The 23,829-nt window shown below is 37.8% G+C and overlaps 1 protein-coding gene and 1 long non-coding RNA gene across 12 annotated transcripts in view; one reads left to right on the top strand and one right to left on the bottom strand.

The window, feature by feature from the left end:
- LOC133516039 (protein lap4) overlaps positions 1-23,829 on the bottom strand; it is a 102,517-nt gene that overhangs the window by 27,341 nt on the left and 51,347 nt on the right. For all 11 annotated transcript variants that reach the window (XM_061848735.1, XM_061848737.1, XM_061848734.1 and 8 more), the window contains 8 exons: positions 10,557-10,762; positions 9,914-10,047; positions 9,019-9,103; positions 7,615-7,816; positions 5,481-5,671; positions 3,996-4,107; positions 3,263-3,543; positions 2,857-2,952 (listed from right to left, as the gene is read on the bottom strand). In XM_061848735.1, the coding sequence (XP_061704719.1) occupies positions 2,857-2,952; positions 3,263-3,543; positions 3,996-4,107; positions 5,481-5,671; positions 7,615-7,816; positions 9,019-9,103; positions 9,914-10,047; positions 10,557-10,762 (1,307 nt within the window). The remainder of the gene's footprint in view (positions 1-2,856; positions 2,953-3,262; positions 3,544-3,995; positions 4,108-5,480; positions 5,672-7,614; positions 7,817-9,018; positions 9,104-9,913; positions 10,048-10,556; positions 10,763-23,829) is intronic.
- Positions 13,570-18,277, top strand: LOC133516053 (uncharacterized). Its single transcript, XR_009799163.1, has 2 exons — positions 13,570-14,069; positions 16,578-18,277. It is a non-coding gene; the product is annotated as an uncharacterized LOC133516053 (long non-coding RNA).

Here is a 23,829-nt window from a genome sequence, read left to right as displayed (position 1 = left end):
TTATTTCAGTTATTACGATTTTTCTCTAGTTACCACTAGCTAACTTTGTATTTTATTTTAATCACATTAATATGTACTTAATAAAGTAAATAATACGTCGTAATAGTGACAGAACTTTGGTAGATTCCACGGAATTTAGTTTGCAATCAGGCTTACGTACGTCTATTTCACCTTATTACAAAACGTTTTCTTTAATGCAATAAAGTTAATACAAATAAATTTAATTTGTCATGTAATTCATTGTTTATTTTAAATTTAATTATCTAAATGTTTTAACGAAAACCAGACATCAACAATTGTAACATCGATTCATTGAAATTCGTGTTCGCACTTGACGGATTAATAGTATATTGTGCAATAAGGAAGGTCAAATTGGTTTATAATGAGAGTCAATAGAAACACTAATCAATGGAGGACTTATAGGTTTCCCTATCATTAAATATCTTATTTTATGCCGTTAGCACAGTTTTGACGTCTACCGTTCTCCAAATCTTCCTCAATTGCTCAAAGGTTAACTGAAAGAGATCCCTGAAAGGGATAAGTTCGCCTTTGTATAAATGATGTGTGATCTGTCCTGTTTTATGTTTCTTTTTGTACAATAAAGTGTTTTACTACTACTAAATACAATGTACAAATTGTAATTAGTTTTGTGTGTAAAATATGTCCGGTATTGAAGCATCATCTAAGGTGGTGTAGCCATATCGTACGTATAGAGAACAAGGGATTACCCAAAGCAGTGTTCTCTCAGATCTCTAGAAAGAGAAAGCGGAGGAACAAAGTAATAAATAGTATAGAAAAAAACATTATACAAAACCGAAGTTTGACAGCGATTCAGGGACGAATCGTGTTGTCCCTTTCTAATGCATGGCACTATCCCTTTCGACTATTTAGGGTTGTAAAAATCATTATCTTATATGTGGTTGTGCATGCAAAGGGACGTTAAGTTGTGCCAACCCTAATAATTGCTCGGAGCAATGCTGAGCCGAACAGAGGCGAGAATGCTCGAAAGGATCAGTTTCGCCCCCCTGGCGGAGACAGTACCTGCGACATAAAGATGTTCTCAAACGCCAACTCGTCGCTTACGGTATATCGACTGACTGCTGGTAGGATATTGCGCGTCAAAGATCGAAATGACGTTCTAGTGTTCATAAGAAAATATATCTATTTGAGCAACAGCGTCTGGAAGACTTAGATGCTAAGCGACATATCGACCTGAAAGGTTCGCCTTTGTACAAATGATGTGTGTTTTTTCTTGTTTCTTTTTGTACAATAAAGTGTTTTACTACAACTACTACTACATATCCGCAACTCCGCAAGACGCAACCTAAGCCCTCCTACACGTATAACCACAACTCGAGTGGACAACTCCACGCGCATCGTGTGACCGCAACTTCAAAACAAAATTTGTTTTTGCGAACCACATTGAGCATTTTATAATCCGGACGAATACTGTTGATGGAGTCGCCATTGCCGGACACGGCTAGGAAGAAGATGATGATGACTCCTTTTAAGGGTACTAAAATGTTAAGGGTAGGGGTTTTATTGTAATATTTATTGCATAAGACTAGAAAATCAGACTGGTGCATCATATGTTATTTTAGTTCTCGTTTTTCGAAATGACAAAAAGATTCATTAACGTGAAGTTATATGACTGATCTGCGTATGACGTCACGTTTTAGACACTGTCTAGTTTTCAATTTCGACATCATTATTATCATATCAGCAGAAAGATGTCCACTTCTGGTCTCCCCAGGGATCTCCACAACGACCGATCGTGCGCTGCCCTCCTCCATCGGCTCTGCGGCACTGCCATCTTAACCAGATAGTCGGACCATCTTGTTTTGTTTTCGTTTGTCTTGTTTTTAATTTATTTATGATTAATTGATTAAATATTGTAGATAACCGCAGGATTTTTGTTTTAACGGATAGCATAAAAATACAACAATCCGATCACCTATTCGCTACCACATCTAACTGTAAATAGAGTTGGAGTTGTTGAGCCATATTACTTATTTACAACTAGTACTACGTATCGCCCTAAAGCGATAAGATTCGATAAACTGATAGCACACCCCACTGGATCAAGGTTGGAATGTCTGACGACACAACATTCCACTTCGATTCTGAATATATATATATACACATTTGTATCAGATTACTATAAGTAGCGATCATCTAGTAGCAGTAGTAGATTTCGAACAGGTTATATCCTCTATCGGGTACTTATATTAAAGTATGCATTCCTATAAGCAAAACCTTTGCATAATTAACCCATGCTATTTCATCCCACTCAGCAATACTGTCGTTTCTAAATACACGCATAATGTATTCTTGAATATTCTTGATCGGTGTTCCTTTCATCATGCAGTAATAGATGCTACATACTAATATTGAAAGAAGTTTTAAATTTTAATGTATTTGTAAGTAAAATGCTCATGTGACTATCCATGCGGTGCCGCAAATCACACAAATAGCTTTGAGAAACATCACGCTAAATATTGTGCGTTGTCTCATTTCTAAGTGTCTGAAAAAAGTAAAATAATATAACGTTAACTTGGACTATCATAAAATGTACAGATTTAAATGCCAACGATTTGTCATCAACGGTTGCGTAGGATAACCGGGTCTCGCCATCCCGAAATATGAGCTCTATATTTCGAGACGCGTAAGACGCGGCATCTTCCGCCGCCATTTTGGAAACCGTGACGTTAAAATGCTAAGAATAAAGTGATATAGAATACGTATAATAAATGGTGTAAAGCTGTTTCAGACAAGCACGGGATGTGAACGTGTTAAACCGATATGTAACCATCACCTGCGAACGTTGGGCATTACATCAAGTAAATCGGTCCTTACCTGAATGTCATCGAAGACGTCGTCAGCAGATCCGTGCATGTTATTGGCGCCGGGGGTTAGGGGCGTGCTAGTGCTGTTAGTCGACGATTTCGTGGCCTGCAGTAACAATTCGTTTACATCATTATTAATAATATCGTCTTACAGCGTTCAAAATACTTAAATGCGTTTATTGCTGATTTTATATTTGGCTAATACTATTAGTGTCTACAAATAGTGCTTTCAGAAATAGGAAATCTAAAACTACATTTGTGCGTATATTCTTAATTTTAATTCTCTTTTTAAATACGGCTTTTTGAACTAAAATTTGCCAAGTATTTAAATTTAAAAAAGTACGGAAGTGCACTATAAGCAGTGGCTCAATAGACAGAGGCTGTCAAAGCGTGGCACGGACTCGAATAAGCCTCACCTGTCCGTTGGCTTGGCTCAGCCTCCTCGGCGCCGGCTGCGGCGGGACCGCGTTGGGTGCGAAAGTGGTTTGTTTTTGGGCATGCTGGTGCGGTGCCTGCTGTACTGGTGCCTGTGTCTGTGTGGGTGCGACATGCACGGGTGTGTCACGCGGTAGAGTGTGATTGGCTACAGGTGCACTGATGTGGTTGGTGGGTTTCTGTGCCGGAGCGTTCACATTCGGCAGGCTGGTCTTGTACTCTCTCACTTCGTCTGACGTCGACTTGCGCGGGAGCGTTTCTCCTGAACGAGACAAAAGTGAGGTAATTATTTAGAAATTAAGCCAAGCGTTTATATACTACATTTTAAAGATGATATATAACGGATGACATGTATGAATTGTACGATTGTTGCTAAAATTTGCCGACAACGATTTCGTAATAGTATAAAGTTTAATTGACATAAAAAAATATAGTAGCTCCATCATATAGGTATATTGCCGAGTACACTAAAGCAATTCTTAAGTCTCTGCTGGTGCTAGTTTTTATTTCCGACTTTGCCATGGACCTATATTAGGTTATATTTAGTGCAGTCACATGACGGATTCAATTACTTTAATAAAACTTTTGAGTTATGATAATAGATGCACATAATATACATCTTTCAAGAACTTATGCTCTACGCAGCGTGCGATGTCAACCGGAGACTTAGGCCTAAGTAAGTTATGGTGAAATATGGCAAGATAGGGCAGGAACCTTGTTCCGGGCTGATGGTCCGCTGCAGCACCAGCCGCACGAACCGCTCGTGGCCGGTGAGCAGCGACACCGCCGCTTCGTGACGCGCGTTCTCCATTTCCACGCCGTTGATCTGCAAATGAACAACGATCACTTAGCTTAGTCACGAATTGCAGTATCGACCATCTGTTTCTTAGTAACGCGGTGCGATCTAGATAACAATCGAGTTCATAATGATAGCGGATGAGGAAATAATTATCCTATTTGTGCTATTTTATTAACAGTCTCAAATGTATATCAATAATGACTGGGGCCTTCGCTTTAATTGGTAGAAGTGTTTGTGCAGCAAAAGAATAAAAACCGCTTTTTACGACCCATTGTAAGTCCACTCGGTTTCCACATTCATGACGCATAACGATAACATTTCAGTATAAAACAAATCCTATACATAGTAGGTAGTATTTAAACAATGAATTTTAAAATATTCGAAGTAAGCTATTTATTCAAATGTTCAGACAAAATTATTATTGTCTTAGAGTGTCCTTAAAAAGTAAAGTTATAAGCTAATTATCAATCTTTGCTCATAATAAATCTGCATCTCCACGGTATAACTCCTTCAAAAATGGAGTGTACATGTTTTTAAAAGGTCGGCAATGCAACCTCTGGAGTTGCAGGCGTCCATAGCTACGGTGACTGCGTACCATCAGGCGGGCCGTATGCTTGTTTGCCACCGACGTAGTATAAAAAAAAAACAGCGGGTTGCACTCCGGGAGTGCCGGCAGAAGTGAAAACTTGAATATTAACGTTGTGCATTTTTGATATTTTGGAGAAATTGAGAAGCAGTTTTATAAAAAGAGATAATTCTCTATTATACCTACGTACATAAATTAGAGTGTGGAAGATATTTTGAAATGCGAATTTTAGTGTTACTATATAACATATACAGAGTAATTCATGAGACGTGAGCACGACTACAGCCTACACAATCAGTAAATATTAATGAATCGTTCACCATCATATTAAGTAAAACAATCACGCTTCTTTTCTGTTATTTAACTTTTTGGTAAGGAAAAATTTGAGTATCTACAATCATGGACACCCAACTACACAAAGATACAATACAACACAATTAACAAAAATTAAACCTCTTTAACCGTAATGACAGCACTTTGATTATGAAGAAAATAAAATGTCACACTTGAATGAGATACGATTTTTCAAACGTAACCAGGCTTCGATGACATTCAATTTGCACGTCACCATGATGTCACGTGTCCGTCTCAAGAATTTTCAATCTGACGGTCCCGTGACCTGACGCGAGTTTAACATTTTTTCCCCATCACAAAAAGTGCACAGAGCCGCTAAAGAAGTTTTCACTTGAGATATAGACAACGTGACTGTCATTCCGGTACGGTTGACAATCCCTTACCGCCGGGTATGACGAACGCTAGCCCGACTCCGTTGCGGATCAGGGTCTTGTGGCCCAGGACTTGTTACGCAACTCACCGAAACGACCTTGTCCCCGACCATCATCTTGCCATCCTTGGCGGCGGCGCCCTGCGGTGAAATACGCGAGATGTAGATGGCATCGCTGTCGTCCCGGTACGGCGGCGAGCCCTTGCCGCCGGCTATGCTGAACCCTAGCCCGGCTCCGTCACGGATCAGGGTCGTGTGGACTAGGACTTTCTGCTGATATGCTGCAATTCAAATTATATTCTATTTTAATATTTATTGCATAATAAACCTCTACTTATTATATATATATGCTCCCCCCCCCGACCGTTTTCGGCCACGGCGACTGCTTCAACTCCTTTTTTGGCGTTCATGTGCTCTCGTGTGGCTGACGTAGCCGATCTTGTTGGCAAAGACCCGTGCGCACAACGGGCACGAGAGGACACCATCAATATTATTATAGCTGATCATCGCTGGTGGTCGGGCTTTCAGCTCATCTACTTATTATATAAAGGCGGACTCAATGTCAGAAGGCATCTTGTACTTTATGTTAAAATTGCTAATAAAAAAACCGGCCAAGAGCATGTCGGGCCATGCTCAGAGTAAGGTTCCGTAGTTACTCTTCCGTCACAATAAGCTAAACTGGAGTATGGTAGATTATTAACCAAGGGATGAACTGTGGGTGTACGTCTTTTTACTATGAAGGGGAAACTTTTTGCGATAACTCAAAAACAGCTAAACTGATCATATCCGCTATAGTTTTCATTTAATGTCTTTCTTAAGCTCTACTTCCAAGATTTTTTTCATAGCTTTTGGACCTATGGTTCAAAAGTTAGAGGGGTGGGACACATTTTTTTTTTCTTTCGGAGCAATTATCTCCGAATATATTCACTTTATCAAGAAATGTTTGTTGAAGACCCCTATTAGTTTTGAAAGACCTTTCCAACGATATCCCACACTGTAGGGTTGAAGCAAAAAAAAATGTTCACCCCCACTTTACGTGTAGGGGAGGTACCCTAAAAAAAAATTGTAGATTTTATTGTACGACTTTGTCGGCTTTATTGATTTATATATCCATGCCAATATATATATATATCAGCTTTCTAGCACTAACGACCACGGAGCAAAGCCTCGGACAGACTGACAGACAGACGGACATGGCGAAACTATAAGGGTTCCTAGTTGACTACGGAACCCTAAAAATGGGCCAACATGAACATGTATTCCGTCAAAGGCTGTTAAAACCAATTACAAATAAATACGAACAAAAGGTAAAGATATGCATGATAGAATAACAGCACAGAACACAAACCTGTTGCCTATATATTCCATTATTTAACATTATGTAATAATTACACGCTTTTTACCGATTGTTCATCGGCAAACCTCTTATAAAAATACTCAGATGGTTAATTGAAACGAATAATGACTTGCAAAAATATAACATAGGAAAACTCCAGATTCATAATTTGGCAGTCAATTGAACATAATTTTCCACACAAATCAGAGGTCAATGATTTAGTTGACCTTCACCTTAATTGTTGAACACTCCGGGAACTGTATTCAAATGCTATCGAGCCATAAATGTCATGATTATTGACTTTGATTTCAAGTACATTCAAAGAATTTCGAATCGAGGTCAATATTACACACCCAATCGATTATAAACAAAACAATGACTAAATTACATGACCATGATGACATCATGACTCAGGAGTTGATAATGTTGTAACCCCCCAAATCGGGTGGCTGACATAGCGATTAAAATGAAGACTAGACATGGGACTGTAGAATAAGATTGTGTTATTAATTATACGAGTGAGTACGAGCTGTTGTCAAAAAACGATACAAAGTAATTATAGCTACTAATAAATTAACTTCAGACGGTTCCGAGCGTATAGTAATTATTTACTACGTCAGTCCCTAAATATGTTAAGACAACATTAGATCATCGACTGATAAGCTGCCATCGTGTTCTTATTAACAATCGGTTCGTTCTACTACGCCGTGGAAGAGTAATCAAATCGGATAAAAAAATGGTAATGCATTATTGCTTAGTAGTAACTAAGTTCATAATTTATGTTTTGGAGTGATTCATGAAAGTTACGAATGACAAAATGTAAGTAAGTATTTTCATATGCATTGCATTAGGTATATGTGGCGGTTAAGCATTTGAAATTATGTTTACCTGGAGGGATGTAGGGCTGCGTAAGCGGCGGCGAGGACGCCTCGAGGCGGTGGTAGGTGTCGGTGGTGACGTGTCCGGTGGGCGAGGGGCTGAAGTTGACATGCTGATGGTTGTTGGACGGCTTCTGTTCCGGCTCGAACTCCTGCGCGTACGCGTTGCCGATTATCAGCGGCTTGGTGGGTATACCGCGCCCTGTCAGTATCTGAGGGAGTTACAAGTTGGTTAACAATCAGCAAACCGCGGCTCGTACCTCCAGGATTGCGGCTCTTCAAGCCAACCCAAAAACTAACACTAAGAGTTCTTCGATCAGTGAACATAGCATTGTGGCTCTTTGATATTCCTAGAACCAGTGAATTCTTCTGCGGTTGACTATTCTCAAAAGTTGCCAATTGTGCTCTAGTGCAAAGCTACAATAACGGCAAAAATCTATCATACTGCAATTTTTTTGCAGGAATTCATTCGAAAATTCATGAAATGAGACTTTATATCATGTGAATAATTCTTGAATCATCATCACGACCATATTTATATATATGTACTTATTTGCCACGTGCAGTGAGACAATGCGGATCGGGGACTTCAAACTCACCAATTAATGTATTGTTATAAATATTAAATTTCTTATGTCAAAACATTCAACAGCGACTCTTACCGACAATAAAACCTAGATGGATCAATTTTTCGTCCTCCTTAGCCTCTTCTGGTTTGAAAATTATGTCGCATCAATACTTTACAATTTAATACCTACCGGGCAACTGCGAAAACTCGGACAAACTATTTTAAAAATGAACACCAGTTTGTTCGAATTATCGTTTTCATGCGCTAGAACAGTTTCAGATAAATTATTTAAAAAATGCAAGTGTAACTGAAAAAAAATATGATAGATTATTTGCCGCTACTGTAAACGTAACTAACAAATGTAAACTGCTTTAAAATATCAACAAACATAATATAATTTAATGAGAGTTGGAGTTACTGACACACAGCTGTGACCGAATGAATGAATGATTGTGGTATTATCACTCATTTATTGAAATAAATAATTAAAGGCAGAACTTTCATATTGCTACGATAAAATGAATACTTTCTAAATTCATCTGTTAATATATAACATTTTACGGGGTGTAAGCTCTACTCTTGTCTCAATTTCTATAATTTAATACGAATAATAATTATGAAGAGTTACCAGCTACCAGCGTAAAATCTGTTCAATAAAATTTTGAAATATTCGATATGAGAAAATCTTAAATGTACAACTTCAACTTCTCGACAGCATGACATCATCTTCTTTACATATCTGTAAAATTTAAATACGACTTCTATATTTTTGAATATTGTAAATATTGACTTCCTGTATGATTGTCAAGTAGTAATATAAACACACTAAGTACTGTTATAGTTTACCTGTCCATTTTCCAAGGTGGACACCGTGTCGGTCGTGCTTGACACAGAATGATGGCTCGCTCCACTCGGAGCCCTGCTGTGAGTTCTGTGAAAAACAAAACTGTGCTCATACCGTTTGTAAACTGTTTTCTTACTGTGTAAAATCATTACGCGGCCCGGATAAAGAACAACGCTGAGCGCGGCCTGGACTGAACCTGTTAGACGCTCTACTTGCGAGTAAATGCACAAAATCGATTACCATGTTCCGGAAGATATTTCGTTCAAATTGTTTGACGTACGTCGTCAAACAAATCTTGGTGGAGGCCCATTATGCACTGTATTGTATGGTAGTAAGAACAACTTTAACAGCAAATGGTAAGCGATCAGTAACGTAATTACTAGTGATTTGCAAGATCTGTTTGTTTGGAAATCATTCGTTCAGCGGCGAGGACGCGTTGAGTCGGTGTTAGTAAATTGGAGAGAAAAAAATAAAAGTATTTTATATTTCTGATTGAGAGCTATGGCTTGTTTTAAGTACTAAATGTAAATGCTAACTGCGCCCTGAATCGTTGAATTGAATGGTTGAAAAGACATCGCTTTTATTAGATAATATAACGGTTTTCATGTTGCCTCTATAAAGGTGTCAACAATGCTCACTTGTTCTAACCGATATAGTCTTTCTAATAATGTTTACTGCGAATGTTATTACTAGAAAGTGTAGAAGTTGGGCTAGTTTTTTAATAATTAATAAAAAAAATGCATTTCCACAATTGCGTACTTGCCTACACCTATTCTGTATGAGTTGATAAGCTAAGAACTTTGTGCACATTTAGAATAAAAAATGAAACCGGTAACTGTCTTTGTGCAATCTATTTTTCCACTTGGCAACGAGCAGACATAGACTTTTGATGTTTACCTTGTGGAGGTCGGTGATTCCCTCGTGACGACCAGCACCAATGTGGCTCCGCTGGCTTTGAGCACCTCCACTGCATAATAGTGGTCTACATCCACCACTGATGTTCCGTTTACGGACAGCACCTTGTCACCAACCTGAGCCAAATGAGAACAAGTCAGATTACCTGTCACAATGGCTTCGCTTGCATACCTGACCGGTTAAGGATGGGTTCGTGCGTGGGAGAAATGATTTTAAACTAATTAGAATATAAAATGTTAGATATTATAAAAACACTAGGAATGAGTTATTATAATGATATTGACATACAAAATTAGCCTTATCTTATAAATAAACTGGAAACTGTAAGCGATTTTCTATTTTGTTTTTATGAAATTGTTATGGTAGCCTCATTAAATATTTAGAGAAAGTGGTTTCAGGTTATAAATAAGAAAGCGTTTAATTTCTATTCAAATCATTTCAAATTCTTCCTGTTGTTTATTTTACTAGGCAATAGAAAAAATGTGTGAAACATTTTTTCCTTTCGCCTCATTGAATGAGAAACAGTGTCAACACAGACAGAGTTAGGCATCGTTCCGCATGGTTTTTTGGTTCCCAGCGTCATTTTAATACTCTCAACTCGGAGTCTAGTGTTAGTTTTACGTACTCTAAGGCCCGCCAAGTACGCTGGTCCGTTGGGAGTGACCCTGGATATGAAGATGCCGTCATCGTCGCCGATGTAGGGCGTGGAGCCGCGGCCGCCTGCTATACTGAGCCCAAGTCCGCCGGCAGCGCGCGCTATGCGCACCTCAATGCACCGCTGCTCGTTGACCAACTGAGTGACGCTCTCGGCTCGGTCCGATACTGATTCACCTAAAAAAAAATAACAATTTGTTAATTTTCTAGTGCCTATAACGATTTATATTTAACTAAACGGGTTTGCATCATTCTCAACCATGCTCGACATCCCGCAATGAATCGTATACACCGTGTTTTTATTGAATTTCGTTAACTTCGGGGTATATATTTTTTTTTTTTTTTTTTTTTTACAATTTTTATTTTTATAAAAAGTAACTAAATGTTGCATATAGCGTTGTTGTAACACTGGCATTACATTTAACTCAACCAAACAATTGAAACCTGTGACATATCAATGTCATTTCGAACGTCGATCGTCCGAGATAGTACTTACGTTTAGTAGCAAATGTATGAACTCGCCCTAAACACTAATCAATAAGTAAACAGGCCCTAAGGCAAGTGTACACGCTCGTAAGGGCCTTATAAGATAAAAATTAATGATTGATTATCTCTGAAATGGAGTTAATTAGAATATCGGTGTCTTTGAGAAAGTTACTTAATTTAAGCTCAGGAATGCACCCTCGAAATTAACGCAAATCAAAAAAAAAAAACACGGTGTATATGTAGTTTAAATTATAATTTATGCATTACAAAAACTGAAAACTGATGTGTTGAATATCAAATGTTTGTGTAAACGAGCATTCCACGGGCTATCCCGTACGGACGTATTTTATTTTTTTCTTTTGTTGCGACGTTTAAAGCAGGCGATTATTTTTCTGTGCATATTTTTGACCATTAGTCACTGAAAAGGAAACTCTTGTACTGGCAAATCTTCAAAAAAATTCATTTTTACGGGACAATGGTAGACAATTTCATGGAATGCTCCAAAGTGTAATCCAACATTAAAGTATACGGCTGCGTCATTGTATATCTGTCGGTAAAGTACAGTTTAATCTTGTTTTCCGCTCTTTTTATATAATGCAATGAAGAGGCCAATAAGTGCTTAGGTATGGGTAAATCAACCATTCCTTGTCATTCATTGTAGTTACGGTCGCTTGAATCATTCTTTAATTCCTAGTTATCTGGACTTTAAATTATCCAAATATGTATTTTTGTGGTAGTTATGCGTCCATTCCACAATGGCTCATCTACCAAGCACTATAATATTAACGTAGTTTAAGGGATCACAAACTGTCGCTTGGCTGACCGGACGGAATAACAACAAAAAATAGTTCATTTACCCTATAACTCGAAAGTTAAAAGTACTGTATATCTGGGTCGGCAACGCGCATGTAACACATTTGGAGTTGCAGGCGTCCATAGGCTACGGTGAATTCTTACCATCAGGCGGGTCGTATGCTTGTTTGCCACCGACGTGTTATAAAAAAAATCTATTATTAGGGTTGGTATGGTAAGCAATAAGTATATATAGAAACGACGTGAATATGATTAAAGGAAAGTATGATTAAAGCTTTATTAATATGTAGTTAACGGCTCATCAACACTTTCACAAGAAATATGAATAATAAAGATCTATAAATTGGTATATATCGTGATTTTTAGTCATAATAAAGTCCACCTACTAAAGGCAAGCTTATAATTACCGTACAATAACTAAACGGATACCGTATCTATCATTAATCTTATACAGGTTGTGGCCTATTTAGTCTAAATTGATAATAACCACTATAGACGTATGGCGACCAGGAAGGGACAGCTCTATTTAAAAGAGGCAATGAACCGTAACAGTAAACAGCCGATCAATAATAAACTGGAACGTCGAAGATAATGCAGACACGTTATCTCGTTTTATGCACCGACCATTGTTTCCTAACGAATTTCATATTACGCAATGGAAAAATAGTAATTAAGCTGTATATGCGGTCGGACTAAACAGTTACATAAATGCTTTAGAGAAACTTTACAGAGTCAATGGGCTAACGAGCTTAATGTCTTTAGTCGGCTTCTCTAATTGGTGCTAGTGCACCAATAAATGTAATGTTAGACAATAACAGTGCAGCCAGTGACTGCTATTGCAGACACGTTAAGCTAAATTATTTCAAGTCGTAAGGTCCATTTAATTGATCGTGGGCGTTGTAAACGCAGCGGCCATTGGCGGTAATTATGGCTATATTACAATAGATCACGAACAATATGTCAAAGGATGCATTGCTGCATAAAGCAGTGTCACAAGGTCACCATGCGATCACGAACGATTTCGCCACGACATTGAGCGACAAAGTTCACCGAATGAGAAAGAATTTGACTTTCACACGTCCAAGCTTTGGCAGGCTATCCCTAAACGATGCCATTAGGTGTATACGTGGATACATCCATTGTTACGAGCTCTCCAAGCCGCTTTCGGGTACATTGACTGATGCTTTTAACGTTACAATAGGATTATGTATCGTTCAATCTAATGATGTCGATGAAATAAAACGGCATCGAAAATATTTAAAGAGTCGTTGACGCCTGGAATGCTCCGTTAAACTGTTGGTAAAATCCGCGTTAACTTGAATACGAGATGAACTGACGCACTGTCAGTTGTTCTCACGATTATGTACAGTTGATGAGATAAACAAACATAGGGGCAGTGAAATCATGGTCCAGGCTCATCAAAGCCGCGTCCCGAGTAGTATTCTCGACAATAGCCAATCAGTCACGATACTTTCACCCCCGGATCATCTTAATAGAATAATAACGCAACTATGCATTATATTTCCAACTGGTCGTGATATCGCTGAGGGACTCGTGACTCTCGTTTTACAGTAGTCTTATTTTAATGGGAATGCTGTTTCCTAGGAAAGGAGGTAATTTAGTTTCAATCGAAATGTAACAGACAGGTGAAAGTCGGTTTCGGTGATTTAATACAGTTTACTTTATCGTGTATTTGCACAAGATTACACGTGTAGCAAAGATAAAGTGCATATCTTGCGATTTTATCTTGAGCGTTCATATGCTGCAGCAAATAGCGCTCGGCTTGGTCTCAATTTGCGTAAATAACAACACGTTGGCTCAACATTCTCTTTGCTACGATTTAATTTTGTAGTAATAAACAACGGTAAGGTACAGTTTGAAGCAATTACTTTTACTATAACCAAATTGGGATTACACTATAAATTCACTAAAATGATGGACTAAATAAATAACAACTATCATAAGTTTTCTTGAAACAGGGAGGCCAAGTAGATGTGACATCAATTGTTAATGACAAGATATAATCATAAATAGGTGTTGTACCGATAAAAGATTAATTATCTAAATTAAAATAACAACTAGGAAATGGCAAATAACACTAAAATCTTAACGCGTACCTAATGAACTCGATCTAACTGAGAAAATGTAGCAGCAATGTAAGAACTTACAATTATGATGATTGAAGGTAAGAGGCGGGCCGTTAACATTAAATTAACGCAGGCAATTTGATTTAATGGCAGACGGTGAAGCGTAATGGGCGTAAGTGTTTACTGTGAGAAGCTTCCGCTACCCCGGGGAGTCCGATTAAGGAGTAAAATCAGGTAAAATATCATTATATAAATGCTGCAGAATACTACAGATTCGTTCGATTAGCTCTTGAAGTTTGCTATGTGAGTTTTATAATTAGTCCCATTATAAGAGATGTTCAATATGACATTTGACTGTGAAGCATAGGTGTGTTAGCGAGGTAAAATTTGGATTTGATATCAAAGTAGGTTTTTGAATGAAAACTTCTTGTTGATTGTAGCAACAATGACGATATAGTTGTTATAACACCATTAACACCATAATACGAATGACTTCATGTACAACTCATGTGACCTACATAGAACTGTGATCCTTTATATTTACTTGCTGACCGTATAAACGCTTTGATACAGCACTGCTAACATCCCATCCCATTAAAGTAAACTCATTCACGAAAAACATGACCTTGCTAGGAATTTGTACACACCTAAATTGGAAGATGACATAATCACTAAAGGCCTACAAAATATCAAATGAGGATAAGTCAAGTAGCGCACTTGAAGAAACCAAAATATCATCTACCAAAACACTGCAAGTTACGAAACAGCGTAGAACAAATAACACAAGTCTCGCCTAAATATGTGAGCGATGACCGCATAGGTAAAGATATAAGATTACTGTTTCACCGTCATTCGGCGACATGGCTATTGAGCAGGTTCTCGTAAAAACATATTACACATGACTTATTGAGCAGAAATGACAGACTATTTTAATATTACTAGGCACGTGCACGTCGTTCTGTGCACTGGTACAGGTTGGCTTACAATGAGAATTAGCATATTTGACAAAGTGTTTTTGCACGAATAATACTGTGTGGTATTTTATTGAGCTAGATTGAAACTGGAACAACACTTCAAAATGTTTTTTTATGCATAAAATATCAGTACGCGAAAGCTAACAACTTGTTTTGATAATTTGCATCCCGCAATAAGTGGAAATATTTGTACGTTAAAGTGTTGAAATGAACGTGAACTGCCATTAAGGAAGTACATTGCATTTTACATGTGGTTTACGATTCCTCACCGCCAGGTGGTGGGCGGGTGGCCGGTTTTATATAAAACAACAGATGCTCTGACCGATCCTTTGAAGGATATTGCCCCGGCTTATACGACTAACGGTACGTAATAAATATTAATTTGACACATATTTTTATGACAGTATGCCAAATTAGAATATATTCATCAATTTACATACTAAAACTATACTGGGGCATTATTATTTTTATTGGACTACAAATACTCGTGAACACAATTATTAAAGATCGTCTTTATACATATAAAACAGGTACTTTTCTTGCCCTTTATTTTTTATATGTTGATGGTATAATTCTCATTCATGATAATTAATAACAAAAGATAAAATTGGTAATCGGCTCATACTAGAATACTGAGAGGACATATTAAACGGCCAAGAGCATGTCGGGCCATGCTCAGTGTAGGGTTCCGTAGTTACCCATCTGTCAAAAAACTCAAAAACGGCTCAACTGAACATGTTCGCTATACTTTTCCTTGAAAGTCTTTACTAGGCTTTTCTATCACGATTTTTTTCATATTTTTTGAGCCATGGTTCAAAAGTTAGAGGGGGCCCAATTTTTTAATGAGAGCGATTATCTCCGATAATATTATCTTCTATCAAAAAATCGGCCTTGAAGACCCATATTCGTTTTGAAAGACCTATACCTATCCAACGATACTCCACACTATAGGTTTAAAGCGATAAAGATCGATAAAGATTCTATCCGAAAAAATTTTTTTTCTCTTTTTATTTTACGACTTTGTCGGCGTAACTGATTTATATATCCATACCAAATTTCAGCTTTTTAGCACTAACAATCACGGAGCAAAGCCGAGGACGGACAGACGGACATGGCAAATCCTTAAGGGTAGTTGACTACGAAACCCTAAAAAATATGTTCGTTACATTGACAGACTAATTTCAATAGACCATTTTTTGTTCACTTAAACAATTAATAAAACTTTCGGGCGATTCCAACATAGTTTTACTTTATATGATTCGGGCCATTCACAACGTTTTCGTATTTTATAGCTTGAAGTGTTTATGCTGATGTTGCACGTCGTTTGGACCTGTTATAAACCCTTCTAAAGAATAAATGTATATTACTTTACTAAATGAAATATGCGTGTCAACTAATTTATATTGAATTAAAGGGTTATTGAATTAAACAACTACTTCGAACATTTTATTAGCATCGTTTTACAAGTAAGTAGGAAATAGTTATATATACCAAAAATAATAAATAAAATACGATTTCCATGTAATAATTTAAGACTGGTTAATAAAATACTAATGCACTCGTAATTGTTTCCGAAGGGAAAGTGCACACTTACGCTTTTTCCTTCTTATGACACCCATTTCCTCGTTTCAGGTAGTCCTGCCACTTCCTGCTATAAACCGGGCTAGATGCGGAAGCGCGAACACCGGCTCCGATAATATCTATAATCTAACGTCAATCAACTTCAAGCACTAGCAAGTAAGCCCTAATGCATTCCAGATCAGGCATTGTCTAACTTTAACAACAAAACAAAAATAGAGAACGTTTCACTATAAGATAATAATATTTTTTATAAAAAATCTGCCAAATGGCAATCGCAGGTTTGATCGTATTTACGATTTATTAATCGATTCGATATATCGTGATTACTGAACCGGGATACATGAACCGCGTGCGCGCGCGCTGCCCGAGGCGCAAGCGCTGACGGAATGCGCGCGCAGCAACCACCTCTGGAGGCTGTGGCGCCGGCGCCGCGTCCTCTCCTCTCGTATAAAAATAGAAAGTCACAACCCGTACACGCTCCTTTTATTTTTACCCTGGCATTACCCGGCGATTATCTGCATCAGTTGATCGTATCTATGCATCGAGCGCGAGAACACTTTCAATTATATTCATCGTAATTCAGAATTGAGACGGACAGTGAAATTATTTTGACCACACCAGCTCGTAAGGCTCTCTTTTTACTTCAAAAACTAATAAAAAAATTGTATATTATCCACAACAGTGGCAAAGTAATATGATGCGAATTTTGAGTTGTTTCCCTATGTAGGCTGGTGGAATTAACTTTTAGGTGATGATTTTGAATAATATATATTTAATGGCGTCCATGTCGATGTATTTTATAAAGTTTCATATTGAGTAGTTTCCTCTCGTTAGAGTGGTGAAATTTTTTGTTTCACTCGGTATAGCAGTTTATTCAACCCTAATGCCTTGGAACCCTTGCAGCTCTCAAGATTCCAAATTTAAAATCTTTCGCTTGCTCGGGTATTAATATTAGCACGAGGGGGTAACAACAACTTAGCCCCATTTGAAAACAAAAAACTATTTAATAAGCAGTTTATACACGTAGTTTAAATCAGAATCTAAGCTCGCATCAGATAACCGGTATCACTTGAACTGTAGGTATTTGATCTATTGTGAACTGTAACAAAATTATTACTTTTCTTAAATACCTAATTTGGCAAGTATTTGTTTTAAGAGCACTTGTTCCGTTAAGTAATGACAAGATTTTTGAGGCTCAATAAAACACCAATCGGAAGCTTCGACGATAATATAGATATCCAAAATTTAGTATGTCAAACGATGATTGAATCCTAAATATGATGATACTAACAAAAACTAGATTAATATTTATCTGTAAATAAATATAGATCGTGTCATTCACGTCGACGCGTGCCTTGACTCGTATTGTCATTTTATTAAAGGTTAGATTTGACTAATCTGCGCGTCATCGTGGAAGACACGAACTATACCAATTAATTTAGAAACAATGCAAGTTACGAAAAGTTTCAGCATGTTAAATTTTAACAATGATTAATTATCTAATACATTTTTACATTGGAACACCGTTAGAATATCTGTAGCTGCTTTAGAAATTACTCTCAAGTAATATCTACATTAATAGGTAACTGACCTTCGATGCAATATTTATGAAAGATCAAGAAGGTAATCTCAATTAAAAGAGGAAAGTAACGACTTGATGAACAGATTGTCGCTAATGCGCTGTATAATTAAAGTTAATTTCATAAATCGCGTTAACGCAGCGGATAAGCTACAGCCTAGCAATTATTGAATGATGAAGAAAATAAGAAAACGTTGGACACGGTGCGTGCAATCTGAAAAGCTTAGCGTATTTGCCGAGCAGGATATGCCTTTCAGCTTTCCAATTGAAGAAACCTTATAACCGATGGTTCACATACTGCAATGTGTTTCATATGATTAATATATGCAAGGATGCCAATCAGATACGGCACGCTTCGTAATGGATACTATCGGGACTACTTAATATCACACTGTATAGCAAACATGCTTGAGAAAGGACAATTTTCACCGTGGTAACGTTTATGCATCTGCGATTTAAGTAACGGTTGCGGTGATGCAAATCTCGGAGCATGTCACACGATCTGGTTTACCGTTATTTTAAGGTGGGTACTAAAATTTATAGAAATGTGTTTAAAGCACTGCAAACTTTTATAGTCTTGTATGATTCAGCTATCATAAAATTAGAATTTATTGTTTGCATGAATTATACGGGCCCTTGGTATAGTAAATTAGTACTAGCTTCAATGCATACGGATAACGAGATTGGATTATTGATGTTATATTTGACTATTGTAAATCAAAAGCGGCCACGTACTATCGACCACTAAAATTAGTTATTTTAACGGAATTGTAATAATAGATACTTAATTAAAAAATAACATTTGGGGAGTCTTACACAGCTAGCCTTGACTTTGGGTACTAGGCGCTATGCATACATAAATAAAATAGATATTTCCTTATTTTATTATTAAATTTTCCGGCTTACATAGGTACAATAAAATACGCTCTTTATTATTTTATTCTTCGACTGATACCTTTGTCAATATAATCTGGATGCAGTAGCAAACGGTGATATCTACTATAATAGACTCGGTAGAGTATAATAATTCATACTACATACATACATTGCGTACATATACCTAAGTTTTAAGCGCTGGTGGCCTAGCGGTAAGAGCGTGTGACTTGCAATCCGGAAATCGCGGGTTCAAACCCCGGCTCGTACCAATGAGTTTTTCGGAACTTATGTACGAAATATCATTTGATATTTACCAGTCGCATTTCGGTGAAGGAAAACATCGTGAGGAAACCGGACTAATCCCAACAAGGCCTAGTTTACCCTCTGGGTTGGAGGGTCAGATGGCAGTCGCTTTCGTAAAAACTAGTGCTTACGCCTTCAGTTGTCAAGCAGATCCCAGGCTCCCATGAACCGTGGCAAAATGCCGGGAAAACGCGAGGAAGAAAAAAACATATACCTAAGTTTAACACTATCATGTTCGCAAGATATCGTGTTGTCGACGCGCTTCAATAACTCATTTCACAGGTTCACTTTCGAAGTACAGACCCGCAGCGCGGATGTAAAACCACAGAACAGCTCCCAACGTTGATTGTCTGTATCGTACCTAGACCTAGCCGGTGCTGTCAGACCGCAGGGCTGGCTGCTGAGCGAGCCAAGCAAAACATTGAATTATAGATAATTTATTATACATACTTAAAACGTACACTAATGTAATTTTAAGAAAGACACTTTATGTAAGTAACAGTAATAACATTTACCGTCGGTGTATTAAAATTGCATTGTATCCAATCCAAAACGACAACCCTAGTTTGCAGTGCAGACTCTCACGGGAGTACAATGGGAGAAATTCAAGCTAGGGCTTACCATGTATTATTACATTTGATTGATTTAGGCAGATCAAATGAATTAGAGAGGGCTTGACTGACACAAAAGGCGAGATAAAGGTGAGTCCGATTTAAGATTACTCGTCCGAGATAAAATGCCAACGTGAAGCTAATAGACGTAGCTGAAGTACCTACATCAAAACAACGGAACTAAAAATAGTAAAAGATTGACGTAACTGTTTGGCTGTGAATTACAATAATTATAATTATCTAATAAATAAAGAGCCGTAAGGCCAAAAGACAATATCATCAACTTTCACGACGACGTACGTCAATAAAACGTCAAACGGATAATGTATAAAGTTAGCGAATCTTATTACGTTATTTATTATAAAGTAACTATGCAATACTAAATTACAATTCACTTGGCAAAAGAGAAATTTTGATACGAATAGATAAACAGCTTCATCTTAAAGTATGGTTTTGCCTCAGGATCAGTGCGAGGCGGTGGCAATATCTACTAGTAATTTATTAGATGGTACAGGTGAGGGCAGGCTCAAGTAGGCTGGTGTTATTATAATAAAGCCTGTGGGTTCACAGTGCCGATCGTGGCCGGCTCCTCTTTATCGGGCATCGGCGCACGACGCACGACCGCGACGCACGCGCGTCCCGCGGAGCCGTACGTCGCCGCGCCGTCCGGACGAACCTCATCCGTTACCATTTATTATCCCGCAAGCCTGAACAACTGCTCTCGTTATTACTTTCTATCTGATAACCGCCAATAGAATAAAATTACTATACAGCGATACGTTTTGTTAATAATGGTACGGAATATTACATCAATACTGTTTATCATGAACAATCATACAAAAAGTAATGCAACACGAACTTTCCAAAGACTGAAAGTTGACATAAGAAATATAAGAACAGTACCGTCATTGTTGCGCTATGAATAGAAGTATTACACATGTACCTTATTATGCCATATACAACCATATCGGTATGCCAAAAAGACGCCTATTAATTTGCGAACGGCCTTCGAAATACGACCGGCATCCAGAATAACTTTTACGTACTCGTATCGTACCACATCACATACCAAAAAGATTGCATCAAATAGATCAAGCGAAACGAAACATAACGGTATACCGATTACTTTTTATTATAGGTATAAAGCGTATTAAACTGATGAATATTGAAGGACATTAAACGTATAAAAATATAACAACAAATTAACAACACAACAGTGACGTGACTTTCACTTGCAACAAAAGAAAGAAGGGATAAAAATAGCACAGCGGAATGCCATGTCACGCAAGTGCCTTACTTGCTTTAAAGGTGAACTCCATCATCGAACACATGATGCCGCGCACAGCTGATTTCGTGACCGCCATGTTTAGAAAATCTTTTTATAATAAAAATACAAATTATACACGATTTATTGATATTAACACTTTGAATTTAGGATTTCTTGTAGAAGGTTTATTATGTATCGCAGCGCGGTGCGTAGAGTACTGAACACGGGCGGGACCTGCACCTGATATCGGCTTGGTTCAGTAGAGCGCACCAGTAAACTCGGGAGAGAGTGCCTGCTGCAGCTATTGTTGTCCGTCCCGAGGGAGGGTTGGCCTAGCTCTCGTCCTACTTACACCTATTATAACATTGACCTTCACATGTTTCATGATCTCATTTTTTATTTCGCTTATAACTTAAGCAGCAATTGACACATCCGTATTGAACATAATAAAAATGTAAATAAATGTAAAAATTGCAATTGGGTTAGATTATTCAACAAATTATGGAATATAAACAAGGACTTTCAAGTGTAGACACCTCACAATTTTATGCTCAAACTAGCTTTCTAAGAGAAATTCTGAATGAAGTAAACATTTAAATACCTATGTGCAATGCCACTGAACTTGTTAAAACGAAAATAGATTTATATGGTTGGAATACAAGTTTTTCATTTACATACCGACTGTAAATGTTAAGGAAGTTCATGCTTCCAAAGCAACCGGCAACGTCAATTGGTAAAACTAGGTAAGGGAAGACTCTTCAGTTTTAGAAAAAAAAAAACTAGTATGTACTACGAATAAAGTTGAGCATTTAAATAATTAAGTTAATAGGACATGTATAATTAGACTTAGCGATTTAACATACCGTAACCATGAACAATAGCCTGTTCACTGATGCGGACTCGTCTTGTTCCGGACCTTGCGGGCAAAGTGTAGAGGCCAGGCTCCTGCACATTCCGATACTGCGGGTACAGCGGAGTGCGAGGTAGCGTGCCGTAAATTTGAGCAGCCGGATCACTCTCGTGCACAATTTGGTATCGCGGCCCAACATGTCCATCGGAGTTTTGATGCCCGGGATTATAATATCTGAGCGGCTGAGAGTAATCTATGTACGGGTTCCTGCGATCACGGAATTCATTTCCGTTGTAATTCTCTTGCGGGTGATTTAAAACTTGCAGGCTTTGCGCTGGATATCCCCTTTGATTAGGCTGTCGTCGGTACTTGTCGAGAATATCGAAAGATCTGTTGTGGGGCGGTTTGAAGCGGTCTATAGCAAATATTTCACTGACAGGTAACTGTTGGCTGTTGTTGCTTGTGTTGCTGCGATTGCTTCTGTTACTACTTCGTGCACTATTTCGACTTAATGAACCATCACCGCGAATACTTAACTTTACTTCTAATCTTTTATCTTTCATATTGTTATTATTTTACACTTTCCACTGTCTTTTAAAGAGTAATTAGATGAGCGGAATATGGCTTAAGTTATGACCATCTTTGACATTTTAAGTGCCGCTATTCGATGCGCTCTCTAACATAACAACAAATTAATTATAACTTACGGCGATTATTGCACAACAAAGTAACGTATCAGGCTGAAGAAAGTTAATGACGTTTACAACGCTCTTCATGAGCGATGAGTAATGACCCCTGCTGTATTAGTAAATAATCACAAGCCCGAAAGCACGCTCGCCGTTGTCAGACTTAATTGAGGCTGAGGTACAGAGGTAACCGAAACAAGATTTTTAGACAAAGGTACTGCCAATTCTCAGCGAACCGAGCCGGTCTAAACAGGGAATAATAATTCAAAAGGAAGAAAATTCATCGATTTTACTGTGACACTACGAGTAATCAATTACGCTTTCCCGCATACATAATGTCTGTAAACAGTTAATTACCCTATTATTATTTTACGGCACGAGGTTTTAATAACGGGTAACCCGAATAAGAAAGTCTAAATCTCAATAAATAAATAAAACATATTTTTATACCAATAGGCAATGGAACCAGGACAAACGATTCGTGATACCGGTTAAAGTGAGCACTACTTTTAAACACGCAATTTTTGGAGGGAAGCGTCTGTCTGCCATCAGAAATAAACTAAAATCATGCAACCACTGAATCTAATGAAAAGCTTTAAAATGTTTATGTTCCAGTTAATTCGATTTATACACAGTAAAGTTTACATCCAACTGTTTAGTGGACCACGCAGCGTTCAACTGAGGGAGTAACGAATCGCATTATTATTGGGACTGATAAGATATGTCGTCAGTTCAATATTTAGTATCTCGAGCTCGAACAAACAAGAGTATTCAATTCCCTAAAGATACGAGGATATTCAGTAGCTATTGTTTGTTATTGGTAAGGTTTTATAGGTTCAATATGTGAGGCACGTGCTGGGATGTACTCATGTACTTGAACAAAATCGTTACCTTGTGTTTCACAGTATTACTAGGGCAAGGCTAAATTAAACAGACAACACTGCTCACAAGAAAACCCTCGATATTACATTTGCACTGTACCACGGGCATAATATGTCCATGACGCGATCCCAGGCTATTAGAACCTATCCGTGTGTGCGCTCTAATTACAACGACTGTAAAACCACCCAACTATAGTCCAAAGCTCCCAACTATGGTCCACAAATAAACTCTGGTGTTTTCGTTCAGGTG

This window comes from Cydia pomonella, chromosome 3 (genome assembly GCF_033807575.1).
Source record: "Cydia pomonella isolate Wapato2018A chromosome 3, ilCydPomo1, whole genome shotgun sequence".
Classification (NCBI taxonomy): Eukaryota; Metazoa; Arthropoda; class Insecta; order Lepidoptera; family Tortricidae; genus Cydia; species Cydia pomonella.
This window is presented reverse-complemented; position numbering and strand designations above follow the sequence as displayed.